At 39.0% G+C, this 23,551-nt stretch overlaps 1 protein-coding gene across 1 annotated transcript in view; it reads left to right on the forward strand.

Moving 5' to 3' along the window:
• The window catches only part of LOC145403050 (integral membrane protein 2C), a 48,483-nt gene that overhangs the window by 6,970 nt on the left and 17,962 nt on the right, over positions 1-23,551 (forward strand). Inside the window, exons 2-4 of the mRNA XM_080274895.1 lie at positions 2,083-2,274; positions 13,349-13,453; positions 19,859-20,002. Of these exons, the coding sequence (XP_080131021.1) occupies positions 2,083-2,274; positions 13,349-13,453; positions 19,859-20,002 (441 nt within the window). The remainder of the gene's footprint in view (positions 1-2,082; positions 2,275-13,348; positions 13,454-19,858; positions 20,003-23,551) is intronic.

The following is a 23,551-nucleotide window of genomic DNA, read 5'->3' on the forward strand; positions in this document are numbered from 1 at the left end:
TTAATGTAGGTTTTATCTAACCTCTCTTATTCAGAAAGTGTCCTAAGCTGATTAATAGCATCTGTAAGCAGCAAGAATAAAGTGGAAAAATGTCACTGGATTGAAGGGAATAATGAAGTTTAACATCTTCACTGACCAGCACTGCATATAAGCAACCTCATAGCTTAGCTAAGTGATGCAGAAAAGGTGGTGTGAGGGAGACGGGACATCCTTCTCCCGAGTCATGAACTTTAAGAGATCAAGAAAACATGTTCTAGATCTCTTCCTCACTCCATGTGCATAGCACCTTCCTCACTCCATGTGCATAGCACCTGTACCGTACTCCATGTGCATAGTATAGTACAGTACTTGTATAGTACAGTACTTGTATAGTACTTAGAATAAGGTAATAATGATCTGTCCAGTGTATAGTAAGCAGTGATTTTGGTATGGTATTAGGTATTTTTGGTAGAAGGAGTTTGTTATGGAGTAATATGAGTGCAAGAACAGGAACAGGGAAGGAGTGTTGTAAGTGTTTCTGTACAGTAGCTGAAGGTTCATGTGTCCCTTTAACAGGATATACTGTACCAGTAGTGTGGAATCTCTATGCCCACCTCTGACCTTATACCGGTACTCCTTTACTAAGGAAGGTTGGCCCAGGCCTCTCGAATGTCATGCTAGCATAATCAGTATTTTATTAACAGTATTGTATGAACTAGTGAAAAGATCACTTAAGTGTCAGTGTTTTATTGCCTTCAGCTGGTGCACTATATGGTACTCCATTTTTACTCTAACTTGGCTCTGATTTTCTTCCATTTGCAGTTTATTCAGTATAGCTTAGTGGCAGAAAACAGCAATAATAGAGCTTTACATCCTTTCCAAAGCACTTCTTGACAAGTACCATACAGTACAGTACTTTAGTTTTAATGTATTGTAACAGCTCAGCTTTCAAGGTGGAGAGATGGCAGTTTTAGGCCGGGTTAGGGTAAAAAAGGTGTGGTTAATAAGTTAGGTATAGGTTGTTAGGAAAGTCAGTGTGTAGTAGGGGACAGAATTCTCGTCAATTAAGGAGATACTCTAGCACCTCTTTATCATTTTACTTTTGCTTGTAACACTTTAACAGCCTCTTGTATTTATATATCCAAGGACGAGGTCCTAAACCAATGAGCATAACCTACAACCCTAGAACACTGTCACACTCAGTCCTGTGCCTCATATCTCAGCCATACATGAGACTGCCACACCTGCCTCTTGCAGCAGTGGTGTTTGTTTGGGCACCCTGTATGTAGCTGTAGTACTGTACTTAAAAACCTCGGATCAATGGAAATGTGTTTCAGTCAAGAACACAGAGATAAAAGTGCAGTATTGGGTATCTATCAGAATTCTTTCATTCCCCGAACTGCATCTCTCTGGAACTCGCTTCCCCAGAGTTGTTTCCCTCCAAATTTCAACCCACAACTGTTTAAGTCTAATTGTTACAGATATTTTATGAACAGAGGACACCAGTAATCTGGTGTATGAATTATTTTTTTTTTACTCATTTGTTTTTCCTTCCTCCGTTCCGTAAAAAAAAAAAAAAAAAAAAAAAAAAAAAAGGGAGGAGGAGAAAATATTACTCATACAGCTATGCAGTTCCCTTAAAGTGAAGAGTTTTGGTACTAAATATACAACTGTAAGTTCTGTAAACTTCATTGACATGTTCCAAGAAGTTCCAGTCTGCTTCGTGTTCCAGAAAATTCATATACTGGTACAAGTATATTGATTCATTCCAGAAAATTCTAGCCTGCTAATTTGTTCCACAAGGTTCCAGCCTTATGAACAGTACTGAATTATTTCCTGTTGGACTAACCTATTTTGATTTTCCTGAAAATTCTAAGCCATTGATTTGTTTTTGAATGGCCTCCTGACACTTGTGTACCATGGTTAGTTGGTATTAATCTAAGCGCTGTTCTTCATTTCTTGTCGTAGGTGGTTCATCCCATTCCCATTATCTCTTCAGGTCATGTTTTAGGGGAAGATTGGGACGTAGAAAAAGCTGCTAACCTTCCTTAGTAACCCTCATGTAGTTGAACATTAATCTAAGCCTTCTTTTCTCTCCACCAGCACTGTGGAGTGGATGAGTGTACCTGTGTGGTGGAGAATGGTGGGAGTGAGGTTGAGGCGTGGGTGAGCTCCACTGCCCGCCGCCGTGTCTCCACTGCCACCACCATCTGCGTCTGCCTTACTGCCCTCCTTGTCATGAGCGTTGGCATCATCGGAGGAGTTTACCTCTATCGACAGTTCTCACGGCACCAGGTATGTTAGCTTTTTGGTCTGTATTTTTGTCAGCTTATGGGGCTTCAGCACCATTCCCTTTGTAATTTATTAGGATATTATACAGTATGTTTCCACTTTATATTAATATATTAATTTCTCTGTAATATTGACACACATCATGATAACATGCTGTACAGGAGAATGTTAACATGCTCTGTACATAAAGAACTGTAGTCCTTTTAGCTTAACATGGCCCAGACTTTTGTTCTGCAGTTTATTCCATGCAACTCAGTGGCAGAATAAGGTACAGCAATACTTTGGTTGTACATCCATTCCATAACACTTCATTGTGACTAGCATCATATTTTTGTGTTAGTTCAGTAATTCACTGTTACAACTCAGTATTCAGGATGGAGAAATGACAGTTTTAGGCTAAGTTAGTATGAAAAGGGTATAATAAGGAAGAGGTGTTAGGAAGCCTCATTAGCTGACAAGAATTTGAGCATTGGATTGTAATTCTTTGTGCTGAACTAAAAGGGGAAATCTGTCTGCGAAGCAGATTTATATTAAGCCCTTCATTCTTGTGACTTTTTAAAATTTTAGTTGTGGTGCTGTCAGGTGATTTTATTTAGCTTAGGGAGGTACATCAGGTTTTGAAGGGGTTGATATAGATTTGTTTCTAAGCCCATCAGTTCAAATGGTCTCTGCAAAGCATACAAAATTGTCCATAGATGTAAAGTTGTGCTTGCCAGTAGACTTTTCCTCCATGAACAGAGATAGGAACAAAGAGCACTGAAAAGTAAATGGCACAGAAGCCCCAAATGTAGTGATCAGCTTAGCTCTAACTGAAGACATGAGTAAGGTATCCCAAGCGAAGCCATACGCCAGCATCAAGATACATGTACGCACACACATGGGGACCCATGTGTTGTACCCCATGACACTTACCCTGGAAGTAACTTGTGGGGATGGTTCAATCTTCTGATGGGACTAGTGCAGATATTTAGGCAGCAACAGTAGAATTCAAGCATTACAGTCAGTGAGCATGTAAAAAATAGATGCTATAATATGAAGAGGGTAATGAGATTTAGAAAAGATGCAGGGTAAACAGTGGTATCGAGGACTGAGCCATCCCTGCAATGCTGTGCTGTACTAAAGATAGAAATTTTTAACAATGCTTTACATGCAACAGTTTACTCTCAGAGATAACAGTTTATACTGCAAAGTAAAATGATACCAGTAACACTGGTTGGTTTCGTTCATTTTAATATTCCGGACTAGAGTAGGGCAGCCTTGGGCACCTACACACTAAAGGGAGTTATATATTAATTGACTTATTTTTTATTGGTTTTACTGGACCAGTGAATGCTTAGATAAAGCAGTTTCATTTAGTTTAAATAGTATGTGTATTAACAAATGAATACCAAGAAAATAATCAAAAATATGCCAATGACAGAATTCTTATAAGCCAAACGAACTTGTCATTTCATACAGTACTGTATACCGGTATGTATTAAGGTATCTGTTATTGCCACATACACACTTTCTTGTACAGTGTCTTAGCATCATTATGACAAATTCACCCAATACAGAACCAAACAAACCATCCATGCCAGACTTTAGTGGAGAGAAGCTAATCAGACACCCTTTTTGCTGGCATTTGATGACAGAGGGAGAGGTGCATTGAAAAAAAATTAAGAAAATAAATAAATATATGAAAAGAATGATGGAGTGATACCTGTTCAATCACAGCTGCAAGATATTATCACAAATAGAACCAGTTAGTAAATAAAAGGATATATGGGGCTTAGTTTGTTGAACATCATTGAGCTTTGGTAACATTTTCAGTAAAATTTTAACACTGTTTTGGTAGTGTTTTGTACTGTTTGGAGGATTGCAGCTGGGTAATCACAAGATTGCAGCAGAAATGTATCAAAAGTCAGTACTATATCATACATTACTTCTATGTATGATGTGTACAGTGGCTGTGCCAAACGGGGCTCAAGTTCCCAAACTCTTCTCAGCCCCTCTTTGCCCCTCCCATTAGTTTGGAAGTTAATTGTTGTTCCATTTGGTGCTTGGGTCAATTCATCTCCTCCTTGCTTGCAAGAAGCCCCCCATAAGCCCACCCTAAAAGAATACTGCAGTTTCCATTGGATGTGTACAAGCAAAATGGTAATGCAATTTAATTGCTATACAGTACATTATCCCTTACTTGTACGGTAATTGATGAATGCATGTTTTTTGTTATAGCTTCCTCCAGGCACATCAGATTTGTTTATTATGATAGCTTTTTCACAAACTAGTGTGATCAAAGCATAATAGTCATATCCTTGTGTGTGTGTGTGTGTGTGTGTGTGTGTGTGTGAGAGAGAGAGAGAGAGAGAAAAATGCTACTTAAGGTTAATTCATGTCAATTTGCAGCTCCTCTTTCATTTTGTTTTGGGGGTAGATGAAACTATGGTCTACTCAGTCTTGTTTGACGGAGATCCCCAACCTGTCTCAGGTAAGTTAATGGCCAGATGTGGTCAGATTAGAGAATAAACTTGACTAGTAACCAAGGAGACTCATTCCTGCATCATAACTGAATCGGTAGAGAGGTGGTTTGCAGTCCTAACGGACCCAGGTTCAAATCTCCACTGGGGCAAAGAATGGTTTAAGGATTTGAATTTCATAAAGCAGACTTTACTTACCTACCAAAAGATCCTCCAGCATGTCATGAAAATACCTCCGCTAATACCAGCACATCAGCCCTGTATGAGACAGCCCTAGCATGCGTGCAATATGGATGGTGGGTGTTAGTGCATAAGTGGTGACATTTGGATGTGTACAGTATGGAGGAAGACTGCTATGCCTTGAGAGCAGGCTGTGAAGCCTATGCCCCAGAGTCAGACACATTAAGAAAAAAAAAAAAGAAGAAGAAAGAAAAAAAAGGCAACCATGACTAAGTATTCAGTTTGTATGAGTAGTCTAGTTCCCTCACCATGAAAACAAACCAGCTATAGACTCTCCATGGCCCTATAGCCTGGGGACAGATGAGAATTTACAATTCTCTCTTTCTTCTCTCTCTCTCTCTCTCTCTCTTTCTGAAGAGTACCCCAGTATTGAAGGAATGAAGTGGGTATTGAAAGCTCTATCTAATACCCCTAGTTTGGAAGCCTCCAGTGCTGAATAGAATCTTCTGAAGGTTCCAGGAATTAAAAAAAAAAAATCATTATATTGAAGGGGTTAGGTAGGGGTGGTGTGATAATGTTATGTCCACATTATACAGTAAGTCATCCAGCTGACATTATTTTTTACTGTTACCACTTTCAGTTGGAGGATGTCTTTATTTATTTTTGCTGCTGTCAATTTTACTCAACCCAGACATGGAGGAATTCAGGGGTTAATGAAGGCTGTATTAAATTTCAGTACCGGTACTGAACAGTGAGAACTCTTGAAAACTTAAAGAAGGAAGAAAAATGGTGTTAGCATTAATAACATTATATAAAACGTCTACAAGGTGATGCGGTTAAGTTAATGGAATAAAGACAGGGGCCTATAAAAGTTTCATTGCAGCCTGTAGAGTAGATATGGCAGTTTCAAAAAACCTATAAAAATATCATTGCATCCTGTAGAATTGATAAGCCATTTTCCCCCAGTATATTGTAAAAGTTGAGTTAAAATGTTGAGGTACAAGGAACTATGAGAAGATATTGCAGACATATGACAAAGGCTGCCTCCACTTGTTCCTCATCCCACTGCCTGTCTGTTTTGTAACTTGTACGCCTCAGTGTTGAGTTACGGTGTCTGTTTCATTGCTTCATTTTCTGGCTCTGGCTTGGTCTGTTCTTTCATCATTCTTCTGCTCTTCCCATTGCTCTCCCTTCTGCCTTTCTCCCCTCTTTCTACTTCTCCTCTCCCTCTTTTTTTTTTTTTTTTGCCCTCTTCTTCTCCATCCCCTCTTTCCATTCTTCCCCTGCTGTTTTTCTTTCCTTTCCCTTTTCCTTCTTCTTTTCCCCTTTCTTCTTTTCCCCTTTCTTTTTTTCTTTTGTCTTTTCACTTTCCTCCTCTCTTATCTATCTATTTCCTTCTCTCCTTTGTCCTCCTCTCCCCTTCTCTCCCCTGTCCTCCTCTTCCCTTGTCCCTCTTCATCTTCTTTGCCTATCCCTATTTCTATTTCTCCTCTCTCTCCTCCTCTCACCTCTACCCTTTCTTTCCCCTCTTCTCTCTCCCTTACCTTCATTTTCCTCTCCCCTCGTCTCTCCCCCTTACCTTCACTTTGCTCTGCCCTTTCTTCTCTCTCCACATTCTTTATTTCCTCTCCCCCCTCTTTTTTTTTTCATCTCCTTACCTCCGTTCTTTTTCTCTAACTTCTCACCTTACATCCCTTCTTCTCTCGCCTCTCAATCATTCATCTCCCTCTCATTCTTTCCTTGCCCTCCACATCTGCATTTTCACATTCTCTTCTCTCTTCCACCTCTTGTCTCCTCCCAATTCATAGTTTTTATCCCTCTTCCTCTTCCTCCATGTCTCGCCCTTTCCCCCCCTCTCTTGTGCTCCAGTTGCACTGAACTTGCACTTTTACTGCCTCTCTCTCTCTCTCTCTCTCTCTCTTTTTCTAGTGCTCAAGATACTGTTTATTCACTTTTTCTCCCTCCCTGCTTGCTTCTGTTGTCATTGTTTCTTTATTAAAATTAACCAGAGCTCATCTTCGTAAACTTCTTGTGGGATTCGTATCGTACTCTTCTGTTTATTTTTTATTTATTTATTTTTAATCACTTCATTCTCCTGTGTTGTTTGTTATCTCTTCCTTTCTTCCTGCCACCTCCATTACTCATCACACTGCCTTGATCTCTTTCCTTTCACTCATTTTTCACCACACTCTTTCTCTTAGTCTGTGTTGATGTCCATGAATTTTTGTCCATCCTCAGGCATCCCTGTATAAAAGGAGTAAAGTCAAAGAAGGTTGGAAAGGAGTGTAAGACAGATATAAGTCACATATGATAAAATAGATGATGGATTATGTAGACAGTGATATAGTGTTTATTGTACTGCCCCTCTCCCACACACCTCCCCCTCCCTTCCCCCCACAGTGCCACACCCATCCTCACATTCACCCCTTCCCTTCATTTCCTCCCTTCCTGTCCCCTCTGCCATTCCCCCCCCCCTCTCTCTCTCTCTCTCTCTCTCTCTCTCTCTCTCTCCTTGCCTCGCACTATGCCATCTGTCTCTCCTTACTAATCACACATTAACCTTGGATGAGCTTTGCATGTTAACATTTTGTAGGCATATAAACGTGTACGGTACTACAGTAGTAGATATTTCATTTTTAACACCATTATTTGATGACCCACTTTAATTTCATTTTTGCCATCTCCAGGATGTTATTGAGCTCCATTATTATTATTGTTGTTATTATTATTATTATTATTTGTTTCAAATTGGATGGGTTAGATGGATAGCCTTCATCTAAAGTCCTTTGCTATCATGTTGCAGTTATAAGCAAAAATAGGATAAATAATGACATCCTTGAGCTTTTTCTGAGTGTGTGTGTGTGTGTGTGTGTGTGTGTGTGTGTGTGTGCGAGAGAGAGAGGTTGATGATGAATTAACTCCAATTTTCACTTAACCTGTTTATTGTCAGAGCTTTTTAAGATTCATTCATGTTATCTTCAGCCTGTTTTCTTCATTTTAAGGGACACTTTTCATGCTGAAGGGTAGACATAATGTAACTATAAGTAACTCTTTACCACAAGGGATCCCCACCAAAGTTTAGAACAGTTGTTTGGTGGTAACTTGTCCATATAAAGAAACAGTGGAACTGAAGGATCAATGCCTGAATTCATACATAAGTATTACAGGGGTACAGTTTAATAATGCTGGGTTAGTGCGTAGAGTTGCCAAATCATCTTCAGAGAGTTGTTAGAAAGTCACCAAACAATGATTATTATTAAAACTTAAGCAAAAAAACTAAGGCTATTGCTTCAGTTTTGTAAAATCATTTGTATGAACTGCTCTCAATTGGAAATAGGTACAGCATATCCAGTTTAGTTGAAAAGAACTAAATTGGCAGCTCGAGGTATGAAGTGTTGTAGCCACAGTATTATGCTGTAGTGTCAGGTTTACCGTGGGTGTATATTTGCTAACCTTGGGTACACACTTGTGTTTGTTGATGTTTGGCATGGGTGTGCTTATTACCCTTTAACCCCTGCACTTTTTTTTTTTTTTTTCTCCTGTCTCCAAACTCCTTCACTTAGATGACCCCCCCCCCTTATTTTTTTCTGTCCATAATATAATTCAGGGAAGAATAGTTTTTTTTTTTAACTTGAGATTATTAGATAATTATGTGAACCCCAAACTACCTGTATTAGTTTGCTGCCCTAAACTGGGTAAAATCATTTAGTGCTGTATTAGCAAAGTAAATTGAAAAGATGGATCATCACAGTGAAGTGGTTGATTTGTATTCATCATGCTTTTTTGTCACCACCTGCTGCTTGTCTGTATTCTTTGTGTGTGTGTGTGTGTGTAACCATGAGTTGTACTGTACTTGTAATTCAATAAGATTACTTTGTGTTCAAGATTATGTGTGTGTGTGTGTGTGTGTGAGAGAGAGAGCATGGGCTGTACTGCACCTGTAATCACTGACCTTTGAGATAACATTTTATCTTCCTCTCATTAACAAGCGTCATTTTCTTATCTTTGTCGTTGCTTGTCTGGAGTTGTCAGTTGGAGTGTGGTTCGTTTCTGCGTTCTTTGTTGAGGGGCTTAGCTGTTTCTTATTTGGTTATGAGTAATGCCTCCTTGTGGCTTTTCACCTACCCAGCTTTGTGTCTTGTCTTGTTTGAGTGCTTGTTGTTTGCCATCTTTAGTGCATGTGTGTGTGTGTGTGTTTGTGTGTGTGTGTGTGTGTGTGTGTTTTTCTCTCGGCTTTTTGTGACATTCTTTTGTGTGTGTCTGTACTTCTCTCGGCTTCTGTGACATATTCTTCACTGTAATGTGTGTGTGTGTGTGTTTCTCTCGGCTTCTGTGACATTCATTTGTGTGTGTCTGTGTACTTCTTTCGGCAGCTGTGATATATTCTATACTGTATTTTCCTTTTCTGTTTGTCAGTGCATACCAGTTTCTTGTTTTGATCTGTCTGCTGCTTTTGACTTCTCATCCGTCTTTCTTGTTTTTATACACTGTCGCCTCTGTGATCTTTTCATCTCATCACCAACTTTCACCATGCTTCTCTTTTTGCTCTCTTGCTTTCATTCCCTGATACATGTGATAATCTTGTCACTCTTGCGTTTCCTGTTTTCCACTGCTTGTCCATCTTCCGTTTCTGCCTTCTCTGGGAGATTAAGGGCTGTATGCATAAAGGAGCATAGCCAGTTCTTGTGATAAACTAGTGTTTGTTCTTATGTATCTTTGTAGTAGTCTTCACTTTATCTTACACACACACACACACACACACACACACACACACACACACACACACACACATACACACACACACACACACACACACACACACACACTTACTTTGATAAAATTGACAAACATTAACACAGAAATTCACAAACTAATATACTATCTATCTATAGCCCGACGCCCTAATCCCGCGAAGGGTGTCCACAGACAAAACGCCTCCAAGTCGCTCTGTCACCCACCATTTGACTACCCTCCCCCCAACTCACCCCCCCTCCCTCATATACCTCTCAACTCCATCCCTCCACCTCATCCTCGGTCTACTAATATACACATCCCGTATATTCTTTCTCTCTCATTTATTTACTGTAGTAAAACAATTGCTGTGTGATTTATTGATGGACAGGGTGTTAAATAAAACCTATACAGTAGCCTACACCACTGTATCTTGCATCTCATAACCCCGTGAATACACTGATTTTAAAGTTTGTTTTTGTTACTCTCATTCAGACAATTTCAGCAAACTTAAATACAAACTTTATTTATATATATATATATATATATATATATATATATATATATACTGTATATATATATATATATATATACTGTATATATATATATATAATATATATATATAATATATATATATATATATATATATATATATATATATATATATATATATATATATATATATATAGAGAGAGAGAGAGAGACTGGAAATTACAGGTAGCATTAACTCCATCAGTACAAGAACTTTTTCTGCAAGTTGAATAAAATTGAAAGTAGCTGAAGTAACTAAGAAATTACACAACTAGGTTCAAGGGACTATAGCAGGATTGTATTCATCTGAGGGAGCTGGGTCATTGTTACAAAGTCAATGCTAAATTGTGATTTCATAAAATTCTGTTAGCCTTTGTTATGGTATAGGAATGACCCTCCTCAGTTATAAACTGTATAAATCAGCCTTACTAACTTACTACACCTGGCAGTCAGCCAAGCTGAGGGGCAATGGAATGCTCTCAGGTGAAAATAAACCAACTACTGTACTGTACGATGGGTGCTCCTTTATCTCGTAATTTGTTATGAGGGTATTGGAAGGACAGCATATGGGGATCAGTGTGGATATTGTCACTGTTTAACTCTTGGGCTGGTAATTATCAACTGTTTATGTAATTGTGGGCTGATATCAGATGAATGTATTAAGGTCAGAGAAAACTGGGACAGCAGAGATGTTAAAACTGTCACTTGTGTACCTTTAATTTTTTCCATAACTTAGTTATTTAATAACTTAGTTATTATGAGTTAATTAAGAGGAGCCTGTGGAGTCACGTGGAGAGACAGGCTGACGAATGACGATATAAAGGAGCGTTGTGGTGTGGATGTGGATGTGATAGGAAGCGTTATGAGGAACACACTGAGGTGGTTTGGCCATGTGGAGAGGATGGAGGGTGAAAGACTGACGAAGAGAGTGTATGTGAGTGAGGTGGAGGGGGGAAGAGGGAGGGGGAGGCCGAGGATGAGATGGAGGGATGGGGTGGAGAGGTGTATGAGAGAGGGGGGTGTGAGTTGGGAGCAGGGCAGTGAAATGGCGGGGGACAGGACGACTTGGAGGCGATTTGTTTGTGGCCACCCCAAACGGGATTGAGGCGTCTGGCAATAGATAGATAGATAGATAGATAGAACTTAGTCCAGATTTTTTTCCTTTTGCAGTGTGTTTAATGTCGATTACTGTAGGAACATGACAGTGCTATAGCTCTGCATCCTTTCCATTGCACTTTTTCATGACTGGCATCATTTCATTGTTAATATATTTATACAACTCAGCACCCAAGTTGGAGAGATGGCCAGGTTAGAATAAAAGCAATGTAGTTACTGTAACAGTTCAGTTTTCATCATCATCATCATCCCATTTTGTCTCATATAAAAAGGAGTGTAGGGGCTGAGGGAAAGGCCACTAAGTCCCACCTCATTCGACCCTGAGTGGCATTTTGTGGGCAAGAAACCTCGTCCATCCCTCAGAGGGAAACCTGTACCGGCTCCAGCCTGTTGGAGTCCCTTAGTCCACTAGACCACTAGGCATCATTTGGTTATATGGTAAACACCCACTGTAGGACATGGTGAGTTGCAGGAAGCCATATGGATTAGCACTCAGTGTGGAGTTTCCTGGAGAGAGAGAGAGAGAGAGAGTATCCTCAGAAAATTACTGGTTCACAGCCTGTGACACTCAGTTATGACCTCATTCATAAGTGGGATTAGGAAACCATTGAAAAGCAGGTTGTTGTGTGTGTGTCAGTACTTTGAATATTAAGTGAATTTATGTTAGCTGTTACTTATTTTCTTATTATGCAAGTTCCTCCCACTTTTTTTTGTGTGTGTTTTTTTTCTTTTGTTTCTTGATCCTAAACCCTTTATTTAGTGTTAAGGTGGTGATGATGGTATGGAATGCTGGGGAAAAAACAGCTTTGTATAAACTGTGTATACATCCTTGGTATCTGTATGCAACTCCACATGAGGCTGCATATTGTGATAGTATACTTGTGGGTGTGTTTGTGTGCTTAGTGCTTAATATTGGTAAGGTTTCCCCCCTTCTGGGTTCAGTGTGTCGTGAGATAACCCAGGAGGCTGTGTGCTCAACTTGATGTAATACTTAAATATTATTGCTACTAGAGAGAGAGTCAGTCATATTACATAAATGGAGCATTCACAACTGTCACATATTAATTACCAGATGTAGTAAGCATCTTTTGTATTTGTGTGTGTGTGTGTGTGTGTGTGTGTGTGTGTGTGTGTGTGTGTGTGTGTGTGCGTGTGTGTGTGTGTGTGTGTGATAAGGAACTTGATGCCTCAGCTGTTGCCATCATATCCCCCCCTCACACACACACACACACACACACACACACACATCTAAAAGTTTATTGCAAATAGTTCTGTAGTGTTAAGATGTTTTTTATGGCATACAGTACAGTACCTGGTAGTGTAGTTAGTTACCTGGAGTAAAATAATTTGAGTACTGATTGATTGGAAATATTGTTATAAAAGGTATTCAGAGTGCATATACAACAAAAGGTGCTGTTAGTTTTGATAAATTACATGCAGTGTAGTAGTTTTTACTTATATTTATTATATTTATTTTGTTCTAGTTATTACCATATTTTGGAAAGAGTTGCAGTAACATGGGTGTGAATGGGAAAAATAATTTAAGGAATGAGAGTAGAAGAATGCTAGCAAGTGGCAGAGGAATAAAGTGTGATGGAAAGAATATTTAGAAGTTTGATGCAAGGGAGTAATGAGAGCAAAATGACAGTAAACATTAATGGGTGTGGTGGAGAACAGAGAAGGATTGTGGTGCCTGAGATTGTGGCAGTGGTGTGTGTGTGTGTGTGTGTGTGTGTGTGTGTGTGTGTGTGTGTGTGAGAGAGTGACAGAGAGAAAGAGAAAGGGAAAATGGTAATTGTATATAACTCTGGGCATAGATTTGGATTCCTTGAACCCCAGTACTCCATCCACATAGTGTATCAACAACAGACAGCACTCGCATGTTTTCACTTATGGTTGGCTCTATACCAGACTGTCTGTACAGAAACGTGTCATGGCCGTCTCATTCAGGTGTTATTTAATAAAATATGTTTGCCTTACTCTGCTTCCTAAGGGTGTCATAATATATTCCTTTAAATACTCATAATATCCACTACTAACCCTTTAATATGTCTCTTCAGATGGCTCGCTTCCGTGGCTTCTGTAGCATCCCTTATGACCGCAGCAATTTTGCATCTCTTGGCAGCCCGAAGATGCTCCTTGGAGGAAACCCATCCATCTACAAGGTAAGCTTTGGAGGAAGTGCTGTTAAATTCTTAGTATAGAACTGTTACTGATGCCTCTCTTATTGGTTAAGCAGTTCACACATAGTCATGGGCTGTATTCAGTTTAGCTTAATTATATATTAAAATAAGTCACCATATATTTGCAATATTTCTACCAGTGAATGACCAAGTGGCTTACCTTACCAAACTTAGTCATATAAGCAGATGAACCAAGGACAGTGGTTGGCATTATATAACCCATCCACTGATGATGTATTGAAGATAGATATGACAATAATTGCAATAAAACTTTCAGCAAGAACAAGTGTAATGATATGGCAAGCACACTGTCAAGTTTAGTCCCAGTTTTTATCACCTCTTTTATACAGAGTTTTTTTAAAATTTATTCTTCCCATTCCAGCACGAGTTACTAAACATGAGAGATTTATTAAATTGAAGGGGTCACCTATTGCCATCTTTTAGCTTTTCAGAACATTTGTCCCCTGGTCAGAATAAGATTGTTTGGAGCAGGCTGCAGTAAATCAATTGTTGTTGTTGTTGTTGTTGCCCAACCTAGTTCTGTCACTGAGCAGACCCATTGAACACAGATAAACATCTGCCGCTGTGGCGTTGTGCCATAGGTTCTGTACATGGTTGATGATATGTTTGTCATAGCGGATCATTTGCGGTGCAGTATTCCATTATGTGTTATCATGTTGGCAGTAAATCAGTAAAAGCCATCACTGGATTCAAGGGGCTAACCATTATAATGCTGTCTAATTTGCTTAGTCGTTAAGTACTGTACTGTACAGTATAGTAAGACCCCGATATAACGGACATGTTGTGTTAACAGGAAATAGCAGAAAGAAAAGCATAGAAACCAAATATTTGCATGCATTTGTGCAGAACATACCAGTACCAGGAATTATAAGGAAGTTAGTACAGGTTGTGGCACAGCAGGAAATTGCAGGTAAAATTTCATATCCAAACTATTATGCACCAAGATGTATGAATTAAAAATTTTACTGCATCATTATATACTGTATATCCTACCTGTAGTGTATATTCATGGTTCCGTATTTAATATTCTTTGTATTCATTTGTGTTATGGGATTCTGATACACATTTGGACTGAATATTCGATATCTTCTTACATTAGTGCACTAACAGGTCTAGGAGCTACTTTTTTTTGTATAATAAGGGAGTGGACTTTGTGCAGCTTAACTGTCTTGCTAACGGTTTCCACTGCCCTACAGTGTCCGATGTCGGACCCGGCCAGGCATTGTGTTGTAGGTGATTTGTGCAATGCTGTATAATTTATAACCGTAATAAATTTTTTTTTTTTTTCTTCCAACATCAAGCACAGAGTTCCCAGTTTCACCCTTGTAACCTGCTACATCAGCCCTTACTACTAACTTCCAGTTACCAAAATGATACAAAAGATCTTATTTGAATACTAGAATGCCTTTGTTTGGACTACATTCTGAAAAAAGGCTAATTTTTTCTCACTGTGTGGGTGAGGAAGCAAAAAAGTGTCCATGAATGCTATAGCACATTTAATCTTTTATAATAAACATCCCTAGTGCCTTTTAGTTCAGTTAATGGCAAAGTGTAGCCAGATTAGACAGTTGATTTAGTTAGTAACCAAGGAGATTCATTCCCAACTCATTGCCAAGGCTTATGAAATACACCAGCTATAGTGACTCTGAGCTGTGGTGAATAACTGTGCATTCTGTGGCTTGTATGTGTGTTGGTTGCATCAGGTCCTGGGCTGTGTTGACGTTTTCATTTTCTTATTGTGGTGGCCATGGGTGACTCGCCCCTAGATGAGAATACCAGGGCCACACTGCATATACAATCTCTCTCTCTCTCTCTCTCTCTCTCTCTCTCTCTCTCTCATAAAGTAACCTTACATCCTGTTCTTGCTGTGAGCTTGATGATATGGTCTCTATGCCAGTGAGCCATAAGGGTTAGAAAGGGTTATCCTGCCTATTAGATCCCATCAGCCGGTGTGCTCTCTCTCTCTCTCTCTCTCTCTCTCTCTCTGTAATTTGTTAGTGTAATGCCTTGTATTTATTTTTTAAAATGTTTAAACTGGTCTTATTTTCTGCAAGAGAGAGAGAGTGAGAGTTTAATTGAAGGCAAGGATAACATAACTGCATCTAGTGGAAATATGTTTGACGGATAAAAGCAGAAACTAAGAAAATATAAGTTGGAAATATTAAATGGACAAGGAAGGTGTGGAAAAATGTTTGACAGATAAAAGCAGAAACTAAGAAAATATAAGGTGGAAATATTAAAAGGACAAGGAAGGGGGAGAAATGGAAAGTAATGAGATAAAAATGTAGGGAAATAAGAATGCATTTAGAAATTTGAGAAATGATAAAAAAATTATTCAAGGAAAGTTAATAGAGAAAATAATTGAGAGAAATAGGAGATTGAGGCTTGGAAAATGGAGAGATATATGTAAGAAAACAAGATACTATAGTGCTGAAAGAAAAAGATAAAATTGAATGGAAAGATAGAAAGAAAACAGAAGTTGATTGGAAGTAATATCAGCCAGTAATTAAAATGTTGTGAGCATAATATTTAGAATTATAAGGAAAAGAGTGTACCCTGAAAGACAATAGAGATGAGAAGCAGATTGAAAGGAATGTGGCAAAGAAAAGGACAGAAAGAAAGGAGTGGAGAGAGAAATTGAAGGAGGATGGGAGGAAGTTGGAGGAAGGAGTGGAAATGAGAGAGAGAGGGAGAAGTAAGATAACGAATGGAGGGAAGCAAGGAGAGGGAAAGAATATGGATGACAAAATTAGTGACTGAGTTGGGTGAGTTGGGAGAGAGATACATAGATAAGAAGAGAGTGAGGGAAGGAGGAAGATAACGGTATGGAAGATGGAAGGAAGGGTGGAGAAAAGGAAGAGAGGTAGAGAGAGAGAAAAAAAAAAAAAGAACAGGATTAACAGCTGCATAAAAAAAAGAAGAGGAAGGAGAAAAATATAGAAGGAAAAAAAAAAAGGGTATTGAAAGAGAGAGCTTAAGATGAGAGGATAAGTGCAGTAAGCCAGTTGATCCATGTTAAACAGCTCCAACAAGGGTGTGACTAAACTACTAGAATAAGACAAGGGCAGCATATGTAACTATGGGAAGAAGGAGAACAGAAGAAAGAAAGGGTATTGGAAGGAGGGACAAGTCAAGACAGGGGTAGAAGGACAAAGAAAGAATTTAAAAAGAAGGGAGGGAGAGAAGAAAGAAATCAATGGAAAGAAGTTTAAATAAGGGAGAGTGGGATTGAGGGGATAAATTGTGGAAGAGAGAAGACCAAAGAATGGATAAAGAAAAGTGTGGATTAAGAGAGGGAAAAAGGTTAGAGGAGAATTAAAGAAGGTATGAAGAAGAGAGAAAAGAAAGGAGGGGAATGGGGAATGCAGGTGAATACAGATGATGAAAGTTGAGGAAAGAGGCAATATAGAAATGGTGTGGAGGGAAATAGTGAAGAGGAAGAGGGATGGAGAGTGACAAAATATGAGAGAGAGAGAGAGAGAGAGAGAGAGAGAGAGCAAGTGATAAAAAGAGGACAGCTTGACTTGGCTTACAGAAGGAGGGAGGGGGTAAGGAGAATGTGTGGGCGAGGCATAGGGAGAGATGGAGGGAAGGGGGGGGATAGAGATGTGGGAAGAGAAAGAGAGAGAGAGAGTGTAAAGAGGAAGGGGCTGGGTAGGAAGAGAGAAGGCAGGATGGGAAGCTTGCATTGACGCAGAGTGGGAGGAAAGAAAATGACCAGGGAAAGAGGTAGGGAGGGAAGGGACAGGGACTGGGGGGTGTGGAAAGGGAGAGAGGGAGGAGGAAGAGAAGAGAGAGAGGGCAAGGGAAGAAGGGAGGGAGAGGAGTAAGGGAGGGACGTTTCCTAGCAACCATATGAGGAGGGGGGAGGGTTTGTGCTGTGTTGTCAACAGAGAGAGAGAGAGAGATTATGTGTATGTAACTCTGTAAGGGCATGCAGTGTGTGTGTGTGTGTGTGTGTGTGTGTGTGTGTGTGTGTGTGTGTGTGTGTGTGTGTGTGTGTGTGTTTACATGCAGTACAGTATATGCCAAAAGTTTTTCTATGAGGGAAATAGGATAGATTAAGGATTGGGACTTTTTGGTTCTGTTTACCATGCAGGGTTTGACTTGTTTACTAACATATATGTCAGGAAATGTCACTTGTAATCCACATCACACCATTTACCCCTTTCAGTTTGATAACACTGCTGTACTTCATTTTTTTTTCCAAACTTTTTTTTTTTTTTACCATAACCTTCATTAACCCCTTTACTATGAGGCCTACTCAAATGTTGACTATAATTATCAGTGGGTAGCAAGTGTAACATTAAGAAGACCTTATATAACTGAAACATTTATGAAACATAGAACTGGTAATGTGTAAGACCCTTCAACATTTTTCATATTCGATCATCCCTTATCGTATTGTCTATCAGAATATTGCTGACTGTTTTTTAAACATTTATGTGTACACCCAGTCAAAAAAGTATCTCTGTGCAGGTGGCTGATGGTTTCAAAATTATTGTTGCTGCTGTTAGTATTTTCTTAAGCCAGATAGTTCTGAATAATAGTATATTTTACATGTTTTGTAAATTTGGTGCTTTACAAGGTGTTGATAGTAATAACAGGCATACTGTACATGTTAGGGAAAAGCAACTGAAGAACATTCTCTGATGCCTTGTCCATGGTTTCAGAATGTAAAGTCTGGAAAGTGTAAAGATACTTTTTTGATCATGTATGCCTACCAGGTCCAGAGTGTGAAGTGTGCGTGTGTGGGAGAGAGAGAGAGAGAGAGAGAAAGAGAATTACATACTCATGCCTGCTCATCAGCTCAGTTGCTCTCTCTCTCTCTCTCTCTCTCTCTCTCTCTCTCTCATGCATACTTGCACATATGTGCATGCATACACACACACACACACACACACACACACACACACACACACACACACACATCTCAACATACAACTCACCACTCCCATGCACTCCCACGGTTACTTACTTGTGTGGATGTGCTTGTACGAGATGGCTGTTTAGCCCATTAGTAGGGCACTCCCACAGCAAGTTTCATGCCTCCAGTTGCAGCACCAGTGGAATGTCATACAGGGATGGTTGTTGGCGGTTCTTTTTCCTTAGTTTTGTACGTTTATTGTGAGTTTCTCAGGATGCTGGTATTTCAGAGTCAAAGAAGGGTAGATGTAGAATATTTTTAAGCATTTCCTGTCAGTTTATCCCAAGTTTTACAAAGGAGACCAGTGTATAATATTGTAGTTAGAGAGGTGGCCTGCAATCCCAGTCGACCCAGGTTTGAATCTTGACTGGGGGCGGGGAACAGTTTAAGGTTTTGACCTTTGTTAAAGCAGACATTACTGATCTACCAGAAACCCTGCTGACATGTCATAAAAACTCCCCCAGTAATACCAATACACCAGTCCTGTATGGGACAACCCTAGCGTATATTTATTTTGCATGGTGGGTGTTATCACCCAAATGGTGAACTTTGGAGGTAAATAGTATATAGGAGGACCACTGGACCTTGGGAACAGGGTGTGAAGCCTATATCCAGAATTGGTTACACACAAAAAAACATATTTTTAGAGAATCAAATTAGGGTAGATGTAAAATATTCCTAAGGAGGGTAAATGTAAGATGTCTTTATCAAATTGTGTTAGGAATAAAATGTTACAGCAGACTAATATAAAATATAGAGTTTATAAGTAGAATACTGTAAAGGAAGTACATTGTATTCAGAATCTGTAAAGGAGGGCAGATATGGGAGTGTATTTGAGTGGAGCAGGTGTAAATTATTTCAATGGAGGAAGGGTAGACTAAATGTGAACGTAAAAAATTGAAAAATAAAGGGAGATTCAAATGATTTCAGTAGATTAATGTAAAGTATATCAAAGGAGGGGAGATTGATTATTGCAATTTTTTTTTTATTATTTATATTAGGTAGAGACCTTATATTTATTGACAGGTTGTTGACGTCAGAAACTGGTGATGGCTGTGGTCTGGTACTGTACACTGATGCATTTACACCTTTTCTTCATACTGGTACTTAAAATAGTCTTGTTGATGTGAAAGTGAAGGTTATACTGCAGTTTTAAGAATTTTTCTCTTTGTAACAGTCATTTAGAAGTTCTGGGCACTGTAAATGAGTGTTTGGTAATTCACAGACAGATGCTGCTGCTATACCCATTGTCAGGCATCTTGTCTCATAATCCCCATTCCCTTCCTGAAGCCGTGGCCTAAAGTCTATGGCCCTCCACTCTCTTGGCGGTAGGTGAAGGGGCAGGGTTTAAGTGACAAGTTGCCTGAAGGTTGGTATATCACTTCCACTACTACTTGCCCACACTGCATAACATGTCCACCTTGTTTTTATCTCCCCAGGATGACAACTTTGAGTGGGGCCATTCACAGCCACTCTTGAAGGAAGAGTTTGACCTGGACCTGGCTGATGAGGGATTTGAGGAAATCAGGGTTCCAGACTTTGGCTTTGGCCATAAAGGACGCTTCATCCATGACTTCAAAACTGTAAGTGTAATGAGCAGTATTATAAATGCCTGTAAAGCCTGGTATACTCTGTGCACTTTAGTTTGGCCAAAAGTTACCATCTTGAATACTGAGTTTTTTGGTAAAGATAAAATGCTAGTTAGAGAAATACTGTGGAAAGGTTGCAAAGCTGTATTATTGTCTTATTCTACTATAAAGCTATGTGAAAAAGGTTGCAAAAGGATTTTGCCAAGTTAAGGTGAATGAATTGGTCATGAGGAGTACAGTATAATGCTTCTCTTAGTTTAGTGGTTATGTTTTGGATTGATGTCTTGTGGGGCCTAGGTTTGAGTCCCACATTTGACTATGGCTTTGTACTGTACTGCAGTTTGGGAGAAATTGAAAAGTCAGCTTTAGTGGACATCTGACACATATTTTTTTCTGTAATTTACTGTGGATGTAATAGCAAAGTGCAGTACATAGAAGAAAGTGACATGATGAGAATGTACTGTGTGTCCCATCACCCCCCTCTGCCCCCCCCCTCTCTCTCTCTCTCTCTGTTACCCTGCCTAATCCCATAGTTGATCCAAGGTGGCCTTGACAAACCTTCCTGCAAGTGCTTTCATCACCACTCATCTCCGCCCCTTCCTGTCCATCCAGGCCACACAGCCTATGCATCCCGTCATTTGTAGCCCTCCATCGCATTTTTACTTGAGTATCGTAAGCCCTCATCATAGGTTGCCTATTTTTTTAATATAATTTTTTGCCTTTTAAGTACAGTACACAGGAATGACAAAAAAGGCCTGTTCATATTTTTTTTCTACTTACAAAGCTGATCTGACAATTTTTTCTATCTTTATCATCATTTTAAGGAGAAAATTGTGATATTTGGAACACATCCCTGATACAGAACAAGGTCTGTTTTATGATTTTGTTTCCATTATTTTTATTGTTTGTTTATCCATCCATTTTTTTTTTAATTTCCATTATTTTTTGTTTGTTTATTGTGCTATCTATCTGTTTTTCTGGTAAAGGTCAGCTGAGTCTCAGCTCCCGTGTGCCTGTGTGTCACGTGTCAGCCTCGGCAGGATGCGCTGAATGATTGCTGAGACTGCCACTGACCCATAACCCCCCCCCCCTACCTCTCTCTCTCTCTCTCTCTCTCTCTCTCATTCTGGCCATGTTGTTCAGTCTGTGTCATTATTCCATTACTGTATTCCCTAATTTCAATGTTTCTTCCTCCCTGCCCCCCCCCCCTTTTTTTTTTTTTTTTCCCCATGACGTCATCCTTTTAGTTGTTTTCTTAATTGTCACCTTACGTTTCTTTCAGCACATCTTGCTTTTGGCCAGTTTTTCTTTTATTCATTATTTCTATCTTTCTCTTTTTGCCTTTTTTTTTTTTTTTGCAGTGTTCCCTCTTTCTCATTTTGCCACATTTTTTGTTGTGTTTTCTCTTGCTGTCATTTTGTTTAGTCTCTCTCTTTTTATCTTCTTGCCATCTATTCTTTCACTTTTTTCTTGGCATAAATTTCTTTGTTCAGTGTTTGTTTTCATCTTCTTGCTGCCTTCTTTTTCTTTTTCTTTCTTTTTTTTTTTTTACTCCCATTTTGTTATAATTTTCTCTTTTTAGTATTTGTCTTTTTCTCTCATGCCATCATTTTCTTCATTTGTTTGTGTTTCCCTTTGTTCACCTCTTGCCACATTCTTATTCCTTTTTTCTTTACTCTCGCCCATTCCTCCTCATGCCATCACTTTCTCCATGTGTATGTCTCTTCGTTCTTTCTCCCCACCTCCTGACAGTTTTCATTTGTGTTTCTGTCCTGGTATTTTCTGTGTTTATCATTCTTGTCTGCCATCAGTTAATTTTTTTTTTTTTTATGAGTTATTTTCTTCTCCATTGCAGTGCCATCCTCTCTTTCTCACATCATTTTCTCATGCTGCCACACACTTTATCAAACTTGCCCTTTTCACACAGCATCACAGTTCCACAAACTTCCACACTTCTGCTTTCTCACCACAGTTTTCACACAATCACTTTAGCAATTACTTTCTCACTTTTGTTTATTTTTATTTTCCATTCTCTTTTGTTATTGCTTCCCTTTCTCCCCTCATGTATTATTGCTTCCCTTTCTCATTTTTTTTGTATTATTATTATTATTATTATTGCTTCCCTTTCTCACTTTTTATTATTATTGCATCCCATTCTCACTTTTTTTTTATCATTGCTTAATTTTCCTTTTTTTTCTTTTATTATTGCTTCCCTTTCTCACCTTTTTATTGTTGCATCCTGTTCTCACCTTTTTATATTATTGCATCCCCCTCTCACTTTTTTATTATTGCTTCCCTTTCTCACATTTTATTACATTCCTTTCTCAGTTTTTTTGATTGGTTTCTTTTCTCACTTTTTTATCATTGCATCCCTTTCTTACGTTTTTATTATTGCTTCCCTTTCTCACTTTTCATTATTACATCCCTTTCTCACTTTTTATTACCGTATTGCTTCCCTTTCTCACTTTTTATTATTATCCCTTTCTCACATTTTTATTATTGCTTCCCTTTTTCTCACTTTTTATTATTGCTTCCCTTTCTCACATTTTATTATTGCCTCTGTTTCTCTCACTTATCATTGTTTTTTCCCATTCTCGGATAGTTATTTTCTCACTAACTCATATTTCTTTCTCAGGAACAGTCACATGCTATCCTACCTCTCTTGGTTGTCCCATGTTTTATATTCATGTTCACACGCTCTTTCAGCTCTGCCGGTTTACTCCAGTTCCCATTCTCTTTCTCACCCTCTTTTTTCTTCTTTCTCACCTCTGCTGTCACTCTCATTCCCTCTGTCATATTCAGGTTTTATTTTTTCTCACTTTTCCCTTACATCACAATACATTTCTTTCTCTTTCTTTTTTTTCCTGTCTCATCTCTACACTCACCCATTCTCATTCTGTCACTCTTACTGACTTTACTAATTTTCTCACTTTTAACTTACACAATTAACTCTCAGTTATCCAATGTAATTCAGCCTCTTCTTATGCTGATTATGTGAAACACCGGATGTTGTGTAGTACCCCCCATCTGCTCAACATTTGGCTTTGAGCCTGATACTGTGTTACTATCTATCTCGACCCTCTATTCTAAAAACTTTCCCTGTAAGTAAATGATGCAAACTAAGCATAAAATCTATCTATCTGTCTATAGCCCGATGTCCTAATCCCACAAAGGGTGGCCGCAGACAACGCCTCCAAGTCGCTTTGTCACCCACGATTTGACTACCCTCCCCCCAACTCACTCCCCCCTCCTGCATATACATACAATAAAATAATGATACAGTACAGTAATACAGCACTGGTTGGCTACCACTTTTGAGCCAGTTGATATATCTCAACTCCAGATGTTGCATAGAACTGCTGCGTCCATCCTGTTTTGGCACTGGATGTTGCATAACTTCGCCAGATATTGCATTAATAGAGTCAAGCCAGCAGCATCAGATATTGCAAGGTCGGATAATTGAGAGTTTACTACATTATTTCCATACTTTATCAGAGTTTATCTCACCCGCCCTTATTTCATGTATTTCTCATCCACTTTCTC

This window comes from Coenobita brevimanus, chromosome 60 (assembly GCF_032717465.1).
Source record: "Coenobita brevimanus isolate Jiangsu-jjx chromosome 60, ASM3271746v2, whole genome shotgun sequence".
NCBI classification, from domain to species: Eukaryota; Metazoa; Arthropoda; class Malacostraca; order Decapoda; family Coenobitidae; genus Coenobita; species Coenobita brevimanus.